At 50.4% G+C, this 17,351-nt stretch overlaps 1 protein-coding gene across 3 annotated transcripts in view; it reads right to left on the bottom strand.

Moving 5' to 3' along the window:
* Window positions 1–784: 784 nt before the first annotated feature.
* Window positions 785–17,351, bottom strand: part of LRSAM1 (leucine rich repeat and sterile alpha motif containing 1) — a 43,805-nt gene continuing 27,238 nt past the window's right edge. For all 3 annotated transcript variants that reach the window (XM_078615968.1, XM_078615969.1, XM_078615970.1), the window contains 9 exons: window positions 16,044–16,131; window positions 15,310–15,384; window positions 14,107–14,187; window positions 13,742–13,837; window positions 12,787–12,885; window positions 10,259–10,390; window positions 8,954–9,041; window positions 7,138–7,328; window positions 785–6,638 (listed from right to left, as the gene is read on the bottom strand). In XM_078615968.1, the coding sequence (XP_078472094.1) occupies window positions 6,513–6,638; window positions 7,138–7,328; window positions 8,954–9,041; window positions 10,259–10,390; window positions 12,787–12,885; window positions 13,742–13,837; window positions 14,107–14,187; window positions 15,310–15,384; window positions 16,044–16,131 (976 nt within the window). In that variant the 3' untranslated portion in view covers window positions 785–6,512. The remainder of the gene's footprint in view (window positions 6,639–7,137; window positions 7,329–8,953; window positions 9,042–10,258; window positions 10,391–12,786; window positions 12,886–13,741; window positions 13,838–14,106; window positions 14,188–15,309; window positions 15,385–16,043; window positions 16,132–17,351) is intronic.

The following is a 17,351-nucleotide window of genomic DNA, read 5'->3' as shown; positions in this document are numbered from 1 at the left end:
GTGACAATCTACAAGCTGCCAGGCATAATGGGAATCGATGTCTTTTCTGGAATCTGATTGCTATTGTGGTTAGTGATAAAAAAGAAATGTAAATACCACTTTGCTCTGTACGTGTGCGCACCGCTGCCAATGCAGCAGCAACATCACCAAATCATTCCTCATTATCTGCTGCTTTCACTACGCGGTGTTTTTGCTCACTTGCGATGCTTTTCAAACACTCGGCCTGCTTGTGTACAACATCTCTGCAGCATCTTAGGGTGTGCCACGGTGGCGAGATGTTAACTACCTCACCTGGTATACGGGAGGTCGTGGATTCGATCCTGACTCTGACATTTGCCGTTTGCATGTCTCTCTCCCCGTGGTCACGTGGATTTTTCTCCGGGTCCTCCACCTTTTCCCTCCACATTTAGAAACATGCGTTGAGTCCAGTGGTTGTTATCCTTTACTGCAGCCATGTGGTTCTCAATTGTAAAAAAGTATGTTTAATACATCGTTTTGATGAAACAAAGTAGTTGTACTGATGTGTGCGTGCTTAATGTGTTTCGGTGAATTACCTTTAAAAAAACAAACCTGGCCATGCCTCGTACCCCCAGGGAGTGCATGCACCACCCCAAGTGAAGAATCACTGGTTTAGAGTTATTGGCTGCTATACATTTCCACAAATTACTTTCATGAGAAGGATGTGCTTAGTGACCCTTAACTGTATCTGGGCAACCCCATCTGAAGTAACCGATTGAATCCAAAACTATACGGGCTCACAGAGAGCGTTGCACATTACAGGAACTCACAACTTTGACCCGCAGGTACAGGTTTATTGGAAGCAATGTCAGCACAGCCCCACACACACACAGTATAAGCCAACATGCAATATGCAACTGCAAATACGTGCAACGAAGTGTGTGTGCTTTTTTTACGTGAGAAAAGTTTCCACCCGTGTTTGAGAAGTCCCCAGCACACGCCTCACGGCTGCGTCCTTCTGACGTGGCTCTGCAACGATTAAGAACACATCTGCAGACTGTTGCCAAAAAAATAGAACGGATACTTGCCAGACTTGTGCTCAATTTTTCCTCAGAAATTCTCTATCGGCTTTACCAGTATATAAAGGCGTACCAGACCGCGTATTTCCATCAAGCCGGGCGGTGGCCTTTAAAAATCAGCCTGCAAGCTTTTAGGAATGTGGAATTTGTCACCAATGGCTCAGTGCCACCAATGCAATTGAGCACTGTGGCCGATGTCTGGTTGACTGAAAAGATTCTACAACTGGTCGTCATTGGCAGCAGCAATGGGTGCAGATGGTGGCCGCGTGACTCAATGGGGTTTACGGTGACCACGTGGTTCAGCAAGTTCAGAATGGTCTCATCACATCACTATGTCATCACTGTTGAACTACAGTCGGAAGCTGGCTTTCGGCCACCCTTAATTAAAGAGGCTCACAAATGCAGCGACTTTATGGTATCACAAACGATTGTTTGACCGTGGTTCTATTTAAAAAAAATTTGCTTCTGCCCGACCGATCTCTAAGACGCGCCCGTCAACAACTGACACACACGGCAAGCCGCCCAAGCGCCGTAAAAACTACCGGGTGAGAGGCAAAGTTAAAGTGACTCCGGGAGTAGTTCTGTGGAGTCATCTTCCGGGGGCCCATTCCCGGTCCCTGACGGGAAGCGAGGCTCTGCCATAACCTTGGGGGGGGGGGGGGGAGTTCTGCACTCCCCAGACACGATTCATGGTAAAAGCACGCGCACAAAACGCGTACGTGTACTCAACACATAATTTCCTTGGCCGAGTTGAAACCTGGTTTTAAAAGCAAACCGGTCATGCCTGCTGAGCGATTTGTGTTGTAAAAAAAACGACCTGAAGTAACGTAAAAAAGAGGCTCAATCCTTCACAAATCGGATCAAACGTTATTACATATTCACAGAGATTCGAGACGAACTGAGAATGAGAAAAGGAAATACGCGTGCGGTGTGCAAGGCAGTGACGAGGAGGGGACGATCACGGCGACGGGAGCGGCGGAGAGTCAGGTGTGCGGAAACCCACGAAGGCTGCGACGTGGCGATGTAAGACAGAGGAAGAGAGAGAGAGGAGCTGAAAAGATAAAAGTGCGGCTCTTCATGTGCGGTTTCGTTTTTGAATTCGTCGCGTTGCACTCCGAAGGTGAAGCCGCCGACACCACTGCGTGCAAACGCCATCATTCGCCGTTTAAATACAAATCGGTGGCAACGGTTGCGGAGTAGGCATTCACCAGAGACCCAGAGGGCCAGCGGCTAAAACGCGGCGTGTTTCCGTTGGAACCGATGAGGCAGCGTGAATGTGGTATTTTATTTTGATATTGTGTGTATGCATGTATGTACGTCGAACTCCGTTCGCGCCGTACGTAGCCAACCGTGCTAATTGTTATGGCGGCAGATCGTTATCCGATTAAAACATTGGTGAACACCCAATGCACAGCCCAAGTTATATCTTAAACCAGGCGAGCAACTGCTGCCGACTATTTAGGCCATCAAAATATGAAAAGGGAGTGCAATTTATTTTAGTTCAAAGTAAAAACCATTTGAATAATTAAACCTGCATGGCATTTACACAAGTTAAACCCAAGGTGCTTTTTTAAAACAGGAAATTGCAATCTCCTCGGGCTATAGAAGACAAAAGACGAAGTCTGCTCTTGTTTGTAATTCAGCTGCACATCAGGTGCACAACATTAACGCGTTACCAACCAATCACAGTTCACCTTTATAATGTCAGCTAGCAAAGGTCCAAAGCCAACCCACGTGTTCTCAACTGCATGCAGTAGGCTACAATTACGAATTATTTTTCTTATTGAACCTGTGTATCCAAGAAGGGGTCTCACTGAGGATCTGTAGCGGATCTGGAGAGTTTGGAGGGGCACCACGGTGGCCAGATGTTAACTACCTCACCTGGTATACAGGTTGCCATGGGTTTGATCCCAATCCTGACGCCTGTACATGACGAGTTTGCATGTTCTCTCTCCCTGTTGGCGTGGATTTTTCTCTGGGTCCTACGGGTTTTCCCTCCACATTTAGAAGCGTGCATTTAGAGTACTTGGCGGCTTTCTATTTCCACGTGATAAGTCACTTTGTGAAGCTATCGTCACTTCCGAAAGAGCACTATATAGTTCAGCGGGCCTGACCTGGTAAAATAAAAAATAGTTTAGTTTTATATGATAGTCCATTGAGGCCTTCATCCAGCAGCGGATTATTGATCATCATCAATGATGATTGTTTGGCCAGGAAAACCTCTGAAGACTCTTTCAGGAGGGCCATGCCAAGTTTTCACAGTCGTGGGTGATGTTGCTATGTTCAATCTCAATTCAGTAATTTTCACCGAAATGTTCAGCATTGGGATGCTTTGGCCAATACCAGTAGTGAAATTGTATTTTTTTTAGCTCTGGCAGGATACCGTAGAAAACACGGAAGAAACCCATGCAGAACAGGGGGAGACAGAACACATACAAACTCCATGCAGAATACTCTTTGGTTCTTTCGGTAAAGTCACGTAGGTAGAAAAATAAAATAAAACATATATCACCAATAATCCCGCAATAGAACTGCTGAACCAGACAGAACACGGTTCAGCAGTTCTACTGCTGAAGAATTTTTTCTGCCCGAGGACGATCGCTTGTGTTGCGATCGAAACGTCGTGATAGATTATTTTTTACTTTAATTTGATTTTTCTACCTACGTGACTTAACTGAAAGAACCAAAGAGTATGGATTCCTGCAGTCACGAAATCTTAAAATCAAGATCCACACAGAATGGTGCCCCGATTCTGGAAGAGAACTCGGGGCCCAATCCTGCTGCGACACGCAGGCGTTACCACCGTGCCACCCTGCACAGATTCCACGATCGGTTTGTGTGAACTTGCAGCTCAGCACACGGCAGATGCCTGCGCAGCGCGACTCACGACCTCCTCTTGATACCAAGATCCAGGATGGTCGTGTCTATGCGTCGCTTCTCGGTGGCAGCCCCAACAGTCTTTAACGCCATCACCCCGCTGCACATTCGCAGTATCACGTCAATCGTCTCCTTCAAGAGACACTTAAAAACTCACCTCTACAACCACGCGCTTTCGAGTGACTCTGAGCTTGGATCCGCCCCTCTGAGTTGCGGCCGTTACGTCTGCAAATTTGCGCGCGTTATAAATTGCATTATTATTATTATTATTTAAGGCTGCAGAGCAAGCAGGCAAGGGTGGGTGAGAAACAAGGCTTCTGAACCTCGACACGCTGTGATTGGTGCGGCTGCAGGATAATGGTGCGCACCTGCGATAAGAGATCAGAAACAACAGCTCATTGCGACGGCTCTCCGTTGTTTGATCGGGATTCACTGCGCGTCGTTTGCCACGCTGTCCGAGATTGCCTCCTACGTGCTGTAAGATTATTTTACGAATGCAGCTCCCCGGAGCTTCTTCAGAAATAATTTCGTTCCCGAAGAAGCTCCGAGCACTTGAAACGACACGCAGGGCATCTTTCTGACGCATACGTGAGTTGAACTTCTTTCGCACCGCACGTAGCCAACTGCGCTAATCGGGATTGAAACCCAGAAAAAGCATGGGAGAGCCACACAGCGCAACCGTGAACGAGCGTGAACGAGCATGAACGAGCGTGAAGGAGCGTGAACGAGCGAGAACGAGCGTGAAGGAGCGTGAACGAGCGTGAACGAGCGAGAACGAGCGTGAACGAGCGTGAACGAGCGTGAACGAGCGTGAAGGAGCGTGAACGAGCGAGAACGAGTGTGAACGAGCGTGAACGAGCGTGAAGGAGCGTGAACGAGCACGCCTTGCAGCAGGTTTGTTCAAAGTATTTAAACAGGAGAGCTGCGCAACATTCCAACGGCGGCCATCACGGCCCAGGTGCCGCTGATGCCGCCCACCCCATTTCACCGTCACATCCTCCCGACGCAAATAAGGAAGTAAAACTCACATTTTATAAAGATCGCGCCATTCACACGATGCCACAGTCGAGAGCCGTGCCCGCAAGTCTCCGTTCGATCTGCGAGGTCGTGCGCTCCCATCCAAACTTTCATCTCCACTCTCGGGGCACAAACGTGCGGAGACTCAGAATGGCATCGAGCCGATGAAAAGTAAATTTGGGGGGCTCAATGAATGATATTGACAAATTCATCCAATATAGGCCTTTGGGTCTGCCTGATTAATTGTTTCCCAGTGGCATTCGTTCATTAAACAAGGCAACTTTGCATAGGTTATTTTTTACTACACCGAGTCTTGCCGGAACACACCGATGCCACTGGAAGCCCCTTGTGATATGGGCAAGACTAGCCCACCACGAAATCACAACGGGGCCCAACAAATATCATCGTAGAAGCGCGATGCTCAACATCAATGAGAGCAGGCTGCGGGTTGTGGTTTGTGAGTCAGGGCGAGAGGTTAGGGGACATGGTGAAGAATTTAGGAAAAATTAGAGTTTTTTTTTTATCAAGGGCTATCGGTGGGGTTATACAGCAAAAGCTCTGTTACCCGGCACTCCGGGATGCTCTATTAGCCAGCATCTGTCATTGAGGGCTACACGAACCTTCCTTCACGTATCCGGAAACATTCTGACGGCCATCCGGCATCTTGCCGTGAACTTCTCATAGATCCGTTGCTGCTTAAGGGAGCTTCAGGAAGCTGCCGAGTGGTGATGCTCGCGTCAGTACATACAGTACTGTACTACTGTACACAGCACTGTACTATTGTATACTGTACTCTGCTACTGTATACTGTACTCTAAACGGACCGACTGCTCCTCTACAATCAACTTAGAATTGCTTGGCAACGAACTGGTGAGTACCTCTGTAAGGGTGAATTATTTATCTTATTGTCATTAAAATGCAGGCTTAGTTTCTTTCCTGAAAAGTTTTATGCACTTGGAAAATATGGTGAACCGTAAGTATAACTCTGAGATGACCGACATATTTCATTAACCGGCACCCTCCGTTCCCCATGGAATGCCGAATAACAAAACTTTTTTGCTGAATTAGTATTAGAAATTGGGGTTAAACGTTCAGGATTAAGAGACAATGTTAAGGGTTAGGATAACGGTTAGAACAAACAGAGGCAAGGGCTGATTTATTGTTTGGCGGTGAAGTTACAAGCAGACGCTAGGGGATCAGAGTGAGTGGATGGGGTTAGGATTGGCGTGAAGATTAAAAGGTAGGGTTAACGTTCGGATTATAAAACCATGGTGAGGAACGGGAAGTTAAAGCTGGACTTGTGGTTAAGGGCTCGGAATCTGTGGTTGGGCATAGGGTCATGGTTATGAGAGAAAGTCTAGGGTTAGGGAGAGGGGTTTTAAAGTTTGGGGGCAAATGTTTCGGATGAATAGACGATGCTTAGAGCTGGGCATCACGAGACGGAAGGTTGGGGGACAGGGTCGGGTGGCCAGGGTTTAGAAGAGAGGGGAAGATGGTTTTGAGAGGAGGTTGTAGAGGCGACAGTGGACGAGGCGAGGGGGATTGAGGGAGGGGTGTGCCGGGGTCAACGGGGTGGTCACGTCAGAGGAGCCTGTAGAGCCGCACTTGGCTCTGAATGTCGGCGCGGCAGAGGGGGCAGGAGGTGAGCAGCGTCCCGCAAGCGGCGCAGCAGCACACGTGTCCGCAGGTGAGGAACACCGTCTCCGGCTGCACGAGGCACACGCAGCAACCCACCCGGGGGGTTACACCACACGCAGGACTCAGTGCGCTGGAGTCACTTTGTAGCGCGGGTGAAATCTGTTCTGCCCTCCACCCGGTGATCGTGAGCACGCTCGACTTCCCACAAAGAGGTGCTCGTTTTATCTGCCCCAGAGGGATGTGTTTGTATGAATGTGTGTTAGTATATATGTGTAAGTATTTATTCCTGTGTTTGTACATAACACAGGCAAATGTGTATGTGTACATGCATGTGTACACGTGTGTATAGGTATGGTTGTGCATGTATTTGTATGTGTGCATGCGAGTGCTCCTGTATGTGCGCATGCATGTACGTGTATGTATTCAAATACATAATTGTGTATTCCTGTGTGCGCATGTACGTATATGGATGAATGTATTCAAACACACACGTGTGTACGTGTTTATTCCTGTGCGTGCACGCTAGCGTCGTGGGCCTGTAAACCGCGCGACGCACGCACGCACGCACCTTGCGCTCCATGCACACCACGCACTCGGCCTGCTCGGCCCAGGGCGAGGGAGACAGCGGCGGCAGCGGGGAGAGCGGCGGCAGCGTCCACGTGGGAGACGACCACTCCGGCACGGCCGGGGCCGTTGGCTCGACCGGCGCCCTCCCCGTGGCAAACGCGGGCAGGCTGGCGAAGGTGGCGCTCGCCAACGCTGCACGCACCGACGACGAGAACAGGGGAAGCCGCCTCCGTGTTTACGCGATGGGTGCAAGCAAGCGGTGGCGCCAGGGGGGGGGGGGGGGGGTGTCGAGGACGCCGAGCGGTGAAGGAGGCGAGCAGAGTTCGATTCCGCCGCAGGCTGATGCACGACTGCAGGCCCCGGTGATAACATAAACTCTGCCAGCGGAAAGGAGGGCGGCGCTATTATCAACAACAAATGACTCGTCGCTACGAGCGGTGGGTACGTTGTGAGCGGTGGGTACGTCGTGAGCGGTGGGTACGTCATGAGCGGTGGGTACGTCATGAGCGGTGGGTACGTCATGAGCGGTGGGTACGTCATGAGCGGTGGGTACGTCATGAGCGGTGAGTACGTCATCAGCGGTGGGTACGTCATCAGCGGTGGGTACGTCATGAGCAGTGGGTACGTCGTGAGCGGTGGGTACGTCGTGAGCGGTGGGTACGTCATGAGCGGTGGGTACGTCATCAGCGGTGGGTACGTCATCAGCGGTGGGTACGTCATGAGCGGTGGGTACGTCATCAGCGGTGGGTACGTCGTGAGCGGTGGGTACGTCATCAGCAGTGGGTACGTCATGAGTGGTGGGTACGTTATGAGCGGTGAGTACGTCATGAGCGGTGGGTACGTCATGAGTGGTGGGTACGTTATGAGCGGCGAGTACGTCATCAGCAGTGGGTACGTCGTGAGCGGTGGGTACGTCATCAGCAGTGGGTACGTCATGAGTGGTGGGTACGTTATGAGCGGTGAGTACGTCATGAGCGGTGGGTACGTCATCAGTGGTGGGTACGTCATCAGCGGTGGGTACGTCATGAGCGGTGGGTACGTCATGAGCGGTGGGTACGTCATGAGCGGTGGGTACGTCATCAGTGGTGGGTACGTCATCAGCGGTGGGTACGTCATCAGCGGTGAGTACGTCATGAGCGGTGGGTACGTCATGAGTGGTGGGTACGTTATGAGCGGTGAGTACGTCATGAGCGGTGGGTACGTCATGAGTGGTGGGTACGTTATGAGCGGCGAGTACGTCATCAGCAGTGGGTACGTTGTGAGCGGTGGGTACGTCATCAGCAGTGGGTACGTCATGAGTGGTGGGTACGTTATGAGCGGTGAGTACGTCATGAGCGGTGGGTACGTCATCAGTGGTGGGTACGTCATCAGCGGTGGGTACGTCATGAGCGGTGGGTACGTCATGAGCGGTGGGTACGTCATGAGCGGTGGGTACGTCATCAGTGGTGGGTACGTCATCAGCGGTGGGTACATCATCAGCGGTGAGTACGTCATGAGCGGTGGGTACGTCATGAGCGGTGGGTACGTCATCAGTGGTGGGTACGTCATCAGTGGTGGGTACGTCATGAGCGGTGGGTACGTCATGAGCGGTGGGTACGTCATGAGCGGTGGGTACGTCATCAGTGGTGGGTACGTCATGAGCGGTGGGTACGTCATCAGCGGTGGGTACATCATCAGCGGTGGGTACGTCATCAGTGGTGGGTACGTCATGAGCGGTGGGTACGTCATCAGCGGTGGGTACGTCATGAGCGGTGGGTACGTCATCAGTGGTGGGTACGTCATCAGCGGTGGGTACGTCATCAGCGGTGGGTACGTACCTGAAGGGCCCAATTTCGCCTGCGACTCGACCCTCTGCTGGGCCCCCTTAATCAGCGCCACACGCACCTCCTCGTCCGCGAGCCCCATCTGCACCGACATTACGCCACAAGGAAACAATCCGCCTCCTCTCTCTCTCTGTGTGTGAAGCGGCGATCCACATGGCGGATTTCATCGCTCCGTCTCTTTGGCGGTAACACATCACGAGCACGTTTGCCCCGTCCGCTGCACTCCACCGTTGGGGTATTATTTATTTGATTAGATTAGATTAGATTGCAACAAAATTCGAGCCCGATAGAGCGCACCGCGGGGCTCGCGTGACCGGGCAATCGCAATTCACGGAATACGGTCCCCGACGCAACTGGACCCATGCGAAGGAGGGTGGGTGGGGGGTAAAAGATGGGGAAAGGCCTCCCCCCCCCCACCCCCCCACTGCCCAAGCGAGGGACACCAAGTCGGGGGAGAAGATAAAAGGTTAAATGGGGAAGGGGATAACAGGGGAGGGGGGATATAACCGAACTGATGATGAAACCCTAGGGTAGATGGGGGAGGAGGGAAGAAGGGGGGGGGGAGAGGAGGGGGAGGAAACAAATAAAAACCCTAAAATCAAATATCAAACAAGCAGCTCGTGACCATCCACCACTCCAAGTCTCGCTCCCCACTTGGCTACGGAGGGGCTATTCCTCCTTTTTTTCAGTCCCTGTTCCACCATGGGGTCCTCACCACTGACTACTTTGTGCCCTTCAAGTAACGAGAGTCCTGCCCAAGCCCACGATTCGTTCATAAACATCGCGCGTCTCTTTCTACGTCTCATGATTGTCGTGCAAATAAATTAACGAGATGTAAATTGTGACCATCCTGAACATTAACCATCTCAGAGATCCTGACGACAAGTCATTACAATACCAAATGTGAATTAACCGCAGGAGATGTTAGAAAAACTGAACGAATAAGGCTGCAACTTTGGAGTGTAGACAATTACAGTAATATCCCGGGTTACGTCGGGGGATGCGTTCCTGAAAGGTGCGACGACGAATATCGAATCGACGTCAATCAAAGCAATTGACAGGATAGCGGGTGGAGGCGGTGGATAACGAGAGGACGGACGATGCTGTCAGCGACGTAAGTGGGCGGATGAGGCGACACAAATCACTTCACAATTGGGACATATCTGTGGGAGGGAAGCAACTGTAAAAACGAGTGACGGACTGCGGTCCGAATGATGGGAGTAAAGAGATGGACGAGGGCAGGAGCAGCGCTACACGACGGCAGACAAAGCACGAACGAGCACGCCAAGGGGGGCGTACCGCAATCAGATCCTCGTGCGTCATCGCCGCCAGGGCGGCCAAGGAAACGCGATGGCGAGCGAACAGGGGTATCAGGCCTGGGGACCCAGTCTCGGTGAGGAGCTCCTTCAGCCCGACGTCCAGTAACGACTCCTGTAAGAAGCAAACACACCGGGTCTCTCCCGTGCCTTTGGGACTGGGTAACTGGGGGTGGCTTGAGGCCCAAGCCTACTTAGTCACGGCTTAGCTCGGGCTCGGCTCTGGCTCAAGCGAGCTATAGCTTGAGCCGGCTCTGGGTCACAGGGTCGCAGCTCAGAATTTCTCAGGAGCTGAGCCCGAGTCGAGCCACGGCCGAGCCGCTCACTCACGCGACTCTGACAGCAGCTGAGCGGCTCAAGGGCCGAGTTGAGCCGTGTTAGAGGCAGAGTCAAGATGTGATTAGGAACATGGCCCTGAGTGACTCATAATGGCCATGTCAATGCCACGAAGTACCCACATCGGAGTCGAGCTTGCAGCTGCGAGGTTTTCAAGTGTAGCAAGTTGGTAGAGAGTCATAGTCTCAGCTTCGCAATTGGCGTTACATATCCCATGACGTCATTCACAAAAGTAGGCCATTGTGTGCCAACGTCAAACTCCCAAATTGGCCAAGTTCAAAAGTTACACCGCAAACACCTCGATTGGCAGATCAGTGCCCGAAATCACCCTTGAAATTGAGACTGTCCTGGTGTCTCGAGTTCACACCTGATTTAACAAGATAAACGTGAAACTTCAACTTGAAACTCAGCCTTGTAACCCATGATTGCACAGAAAAAATACATCATTTTTTTGCATTTAAGATCATCACTACTGACTTTACACAGATATACAGTCATTTTGTCTATGAACCAAAAACAATATCTGCCCACCAATGGGTCGTCTAGTTTAATGTATCACAACGAGAATTTGCTTATTAAGCAAGGCAGACGTCAGATAAATTTCAACGCCACCGAGTCTCGTCGTACCGCATGTGCTGCTGCGCGCCTATGCCTCCAGTGGCTGATATAGCAAAGGGCAAGTCGATCATGAAGATTCGTGAAATCCTCTGGGTTGGCCAGGAGAGGTGACAGAACAGCAAGTAGGTCTGTGATCTCTGCTGTAGACCTTTAAGAGTTACCTGCTTGAATGAGTTAAGTTTTCTCCGGGTTCTCTATTTAATTTTGACACGAAATAAAACACTCCATAAGATCAAGTTGGCCTAACATTTCAATAGAGGACACTCCAGAACAAGAGCGGTGACAACAAGGAAGGCTTTCCTGTATAAAGTATTATTACTGTCATTATTGCCCACAAAATGTAATTACGCAATTACCAACATTTCTACATTTAATTCATCAACCAATGGCCTTTTTCAATTCTATATTTAATATATCTATTCTATTAGTCGTAATGGGATGTCCTATTACAACTGTTGGGATCAATATAGTGGCATAGATATATTACCCTATAGATAATAGATGTAATGTCTGCATACGTGCCACTGTGTGTTTGCTATGTACGTGTCACGTGACACATTGGACACTCTCACAAACGAGATGCTGCATCTCCAGGGGTTATCAAAATTAGGCGAGAGGTTTTAAAACACAGGCGTCCCTCGCATAACATAACATAAAAGACAGCTCGCAAGTCGAATAGCGCTGTGTGAAGCCGATCTTCCCATAGACAAACACGTCATACACGGGGGTGGCGTTACCAAAAAATAAGTGAGTATCATTTAATTTTATAAGTTCAGTCCTGGATTTACAAAAGACCTATGCAGCAGAACCCCTCTTAACAACGGTGCTTGGTTGCACGAAACTAGTCGTGAAGCGAGCCCCGGAAACAGGCCTGGTCAGGCCACTTTGGAGTTCGCCGATTGGCCGAAATTGTCTGTCGCGTGCTCGTCGCCCGTCGCTAACAGAGGAATGTGGTTGGTACGCTGGTCGCTAACAGAAGTGGTCGTTAAGAGGGGTTCTACTGTAAATGTTATACTTAATCATATGATTAACATTACAAGCAATACTTAACATGGAGTTTAATAACAATACTAATTAAGATTAAAACATTACTTCATCTTCCTGAACGCTTCTGTGGGCTGCTTGCAGCAGCAGCGTACATAATCCAGAGGCGGCGGATCTAGGATAGCTGTGACACTGGGCGGTGCCATGACGCGGTGATACCATGAAAAGGAATTTTTTTGTTTACGTTTAAATGTTATCATTGAAAATTATACATCAAATCTTTAAGATAGAATTTAACAAAAAAAATTTTTTTTATATATTATTGAGCGCGTAAATGTAGAACGCATCGCGCAAGTGTGAGGTATGTCCCTAAAAAAAGAATCGCGTAACTGCGAACACGCGGTACGGTCGCATTACGCGAGTGACGCCTGTATTTAACAAACAAAAAAAGCTTGCGTTTATTAAAGGCAATCGCTGGAACACCCGTGATGTTGCCAAGTGTCATTGGCAGGATGGCGGCCACCTAAAGCATTGCCGCTGGCGTTAAGAACGGTGGCGCTGTGCGTCGCAAACCTGCAACCGCATAGGCTGGGGCTTGGACTGCATCAGGCGCTGGTACTGCACGAGCCAGTAGTCCATCGAGTCCTCCTCGCGCTTCTTCTCCATCTCCTCCTGCACAGGGCCATCACAACAACAACAACGACATCAACAACGACATCAAAAACGACGACAGCAACGCAGGTGGAACAAGAGTTGGGCCGGCCGAGTGGATCGAGGGGCACGTGTGCTCGGTGGATTGTTACATCACAGGATTTGGAGATGGCGAAGCCTTTTTGAAGCCTTCATCCAGAAGTGCATTCATCATCATAATTATTATTCCTTCGCTCGCTTAGCCCGGAAGGCCTCACCGACTCTCAAGACTCATTTTTAGGAGGGTCATGCCATGTTTTCACAGTCAAAGGCGATGTTGCTATATGCAATGCCAATCGAGTAATTTTCAGGTACATTTTGAGCACTCAGATGTTTGGCCAATACCAGTTACATCTCATGTTTTTTTTGTTTGCTATGGGAGGAAACCGGATAGCCCAGAGGAAACCCACGCAGAACAAGAGGGAAGAACATACAAACTCCACGCAGAAAGGCGCCCGGGTCGGGAATCGAATCCGGGCCCTTTTTTCTGCAAGGCACGATCGATGCCACTGGGATCATCATTGTCGTCATCGCGGCCGACGATGACGATGATCATGGCGCAGAGGTCGCAATCGGGTACCCGATACCCGCACCCGATACCCGGCTACCCGTACCCGGCCGGGTATCGGGTAGGGTACCCCTTTGCGACCCTGGTGCGGCCAGGTACGGGTACGGGTAAGGAATCAAAACCCGTTTGCGACCTCTCTCGTGGCGACGCTAACAAAGACGAGCGTTGCACTCCACGCTCGGCGGCTGGGATGAGGATGGCGCTGTGCTCTTCGGCTCTGACATCGATGGGGAAAAGGAGAAAAAAGAGGGGGGCAAAGTTCGCACTCACAAGCAGATCCTGCAGCTGTAGCTCCCGTGCTCCCTTCTCCTTGAGCAGCTGGTGCAGGAGGTCCCCCAGCGCCTGCCGCTCCTCCACCAGCACCCCCTGTCACGACGCACGCCGAGAGGGGCCATCCGGTCAGCAGTGGCGAGATGCGTCGCAAACCAATGACGGTGCATCTTAGGGGCCGTGTTCTTCGACCCGGCTCAGCTCTGGCTTGGCTCGGCTCCTCCTCGAGTCGCTCGGTTGCTTCGAAAGACGCACGAGCGGCTCGGCTCAGGCTCAGCTCGTGGAAACCCTGAGCGTGGCCGAGACCACGCTCAGAGCCGTGGCTCGCTTGAGCAGCGGCTCACTTCTCGCCGAGCAGCGCTCACCTGCATCTGCTCCTGGTCCTGACCCTTCCTCTTCATCTCCAGCATAGAGATGTGAAGCAACTCCTGCTCGATGAGACCGATCTGAAATGAGACACAGCGAGGCTGAGGGGGCGCATCAGTTACCCGTGACCACAAGAGCCACGGCTCAATAAATCAGAATAACAATATTTATTTACACTGGAGAAATCCGATGAGCTGTAAAGCTCTTTTTCACAGATGGCCAGTAGCGGCTGGTAAGAACGTTACAACAGTAAACAAAAAAACACGATAGTAGTGCAAAGTCAAAGAAAGGTTAACAAATCAACCAAACACATTCAAATAAAACTGAACCAATCCCATTCAACCAAGCAAAGCCCACTGAGGTATTCACTTAGTTTTCAGAAGCGATCTGGCCACAAACGATAGCCGAGACGCAGAGCCGCCGCCGCAGCCGAAACCCCCGGCTCGAATTTGGGCGTCAGCAGCGTGCCATAAAATCAACTCGCAAGGTTTCAGCGAATTTAACGATATCCATATTCAAGACGAGGGTGAAGTATTTTGCTTCGATTGACGCGTGTCACAAGCTCTTCAGAGCGCAAGAAAGGGCGCCGTCTATTGCTCGAGTGAGGCGGTGATCCTAGAAGTGGCTGTACCACCGTCTCTCGGCACGCCAGATAATTTGCAGTCAAAGCAAAAGAAGGTCACTCTCCACCTGCACGGGAATTGTGAGCCTAAATTTTATCGGCAAGAGATGCGCTTCTCACAAAGCGAATGCCACAGGATGCTACGCTGTCACGGTAAAACCTTCATAGGTTCAAGTTCTGACTGTACTGAGACATCACCAGAGTTTAGCCCCATTAAAGCAATACCATTGGATGTCCCGATGTTCCGCGCAAAAAGCAGACACCAATCGCTTTGCCATTAACAAGCTATTTGGTGATATTGCGTCGGAAGTGGTGCATAAGCAGGAATAAACAAACACTCGCATTCGTCAAAATAACCGTGGCCTTCAAAGGAAATAAGTAAATAACTGCCTTGAAACGGCCCATCGTCATCGCACATGAAGGAGGGTCGTTGCCCCGCAACATGCGCTACGAAGTGCAACTGTTATTTAAGGCCGTGGTGTTGATGACCAATGCGTTGATGTCTTTGTTTGTCATGAACAGATAAAACAAAACGGGACGAGTCTGGGAGGTGCCGTACGACACTGCGATGCCGCCGGACCTGATGCCGTATCCTGGAGTGCCAAGTATCTCGTTGTAGCTGGAGCATTTCAAACGCCTCCTTTTGTATTAATTCCTGCAAAGACACAAGAGCGGAAGGCTTTCGTCGAGTTTCCGGTTACAACGCTTGGCTCGCTGGTGTGAGGTCGCGCATTACAAATCCCAACTCGACCAATCATCCCTTCAGGGGTCGAGACGCGTGGTGCCACATTGTGTGACGTAACAATTTGGAATTTCTACCAATGGCTCAGGGCCGCCAATTCGAATGTGTTGGCGAATGTCCCTTTCTGTAAAAAATCATGCTGATAGAATGGGGCAAATCAACAACCTTTCAATGTATTTCGGCACGATGCTAATCTGGTCACGTGACACTTTTAAGTTACGTATGTCTATATCGCAGTGTAAACGATAGCGGTGATGAGTTAGCCCTTTATAAATACATCAAATCCAGCAATGCTTGGACGAAAATTTATTTGACAAAAATAGCAAAGCCGGATGAGTTCAAGTAATTTGTTATGACCAGTCAACTCGTACACACACATTGCGCAGAGTTAAAAATTAACAAACACGTTTTGGTAACATGCCAGAATTTCTAACCAGATTCAGATGCCACTCGCCACTGCTGACGATGTGCATCAAGGCCAGGAATTGCACCCCGGCGTTCACAGCACGGTGGGTGAACAACCACCCCGACACAACACACGGGGGGGGGGGGGGGGTGGGCTTCAGCGGTACCTCCTGCAGAATGCTGGCGATCGCCTGCTTCTGCCTGTCATGCCTTCCACTGACCACGCACTGCAACTTCTCTTCTTGCTCTGTCAAACTGAAGGAGACGGGGGTGCGCCTTGAAACCCACGCACACTACAAAACTCACCACGCACCGTTGCCATACACTACTTGCCCGGACACCGCACGCGGTCCCTGTGCCAGATATTAGAGGGTACGTATTGTAATCGCAATACCACTGGGTCATAACGTCGCATCAGAGAAGGGACATGGAAGTCGACGTGCAAGAATTACCTTTGAAATAAATTAATTAGGTCTCTTATTTCAAATCGTCAGGTTCATAGCGTAACGTGCTAACCCTTTCGCTATGAACCCGGCGAATTGAATTACATTTCCAGGCATCGTTAATATCATTGCCGACTCATATCTGAACCGGTCCCGGGCATCCCCTTTCCCATCCCACGTTAAGCAGCAAGGAACAGTGTGCGGTCACACCCACAATTATTTTGCTGCTATAAATTTCCACCATGATAAGTCACTTTGTTGAATTATAATTTGTGGCCAGGTCGCTTTTAAATAATAAGTTAATACCTCTGTAGCGACATCGCGGATGTCACTTTGTAATGCCAGCCCTAGAGGCACGGCGTACGCTGTAACAACATCGCGGGCACCGCTCACGTGGTTGCAGTACCAGCCCTGGAGGGGGTTGGTGAGCGCTGACTGACAGCGCTGGATAGCACCACGCTCTGCGTGCAGTGCCGACCTCTACAGGATAGGGTGTGAGAGTGCCGGCCATGGGAATGGGATTATTAAGAGCCATGGCATTATGGTTGACCCCAAAGAACACGTGACCGGTAAAGTCTACACAAGGCCGCCAGGTGGGGGCAAGAGGTGGCCACGTGTCAGGGCCGAGATCCTGCTCGAGGATTCTGGAAGGTGGTCGTGGCCGAGGGCGGAGCTAGCCACGACCAGTGAGGATATAAAGCCGGGTCCCCGAGAGAGACCGGCTGCTGTTGTTCATCCTGAAGAATCTACATTCTACGTCCTACAGAGTCTCCAACACGTGGACCTGGACCCAAGCTGTGGTCCGGTCCATTGTAGCGAGTTACCGTGTAATTAGTGCAGTTAGCTTGGTGGTTCACCACCATAGGTTGTTATAGTGTCAAGGGGCAGTTACCCCGTGTGTTGGTATTAATGTGTTGCCTCCAAAGAGTACGTCTGCGACTCAGTTGAATCCACTACACCTCAGTGGCCTCTTTAACTGGTAAGATAAACATATATTTAGTTTTATTTGTATATTTTTAAGTGAATTGTTTG

Source organism: Lampetra planeri, chromosome 49, assembly GCF_965212315.1.
Source record: "Lampetra planeri chromosome 49, kcLamPlan1.2.h2, whole genome shotgun sequence".
NCBI classification, from domain to species: Eukaryota; Metazoa; Chordata; class Hyperoartia; order Petromyzontiformes; family Petromyzontidae; genus Lampetra; species Lampetra planeri.
The sequence above is the reverse complement of the archived record's forward strand: the minus strand, read 5'-3'. Positions and strand labels throughout refer to the sequence as shown.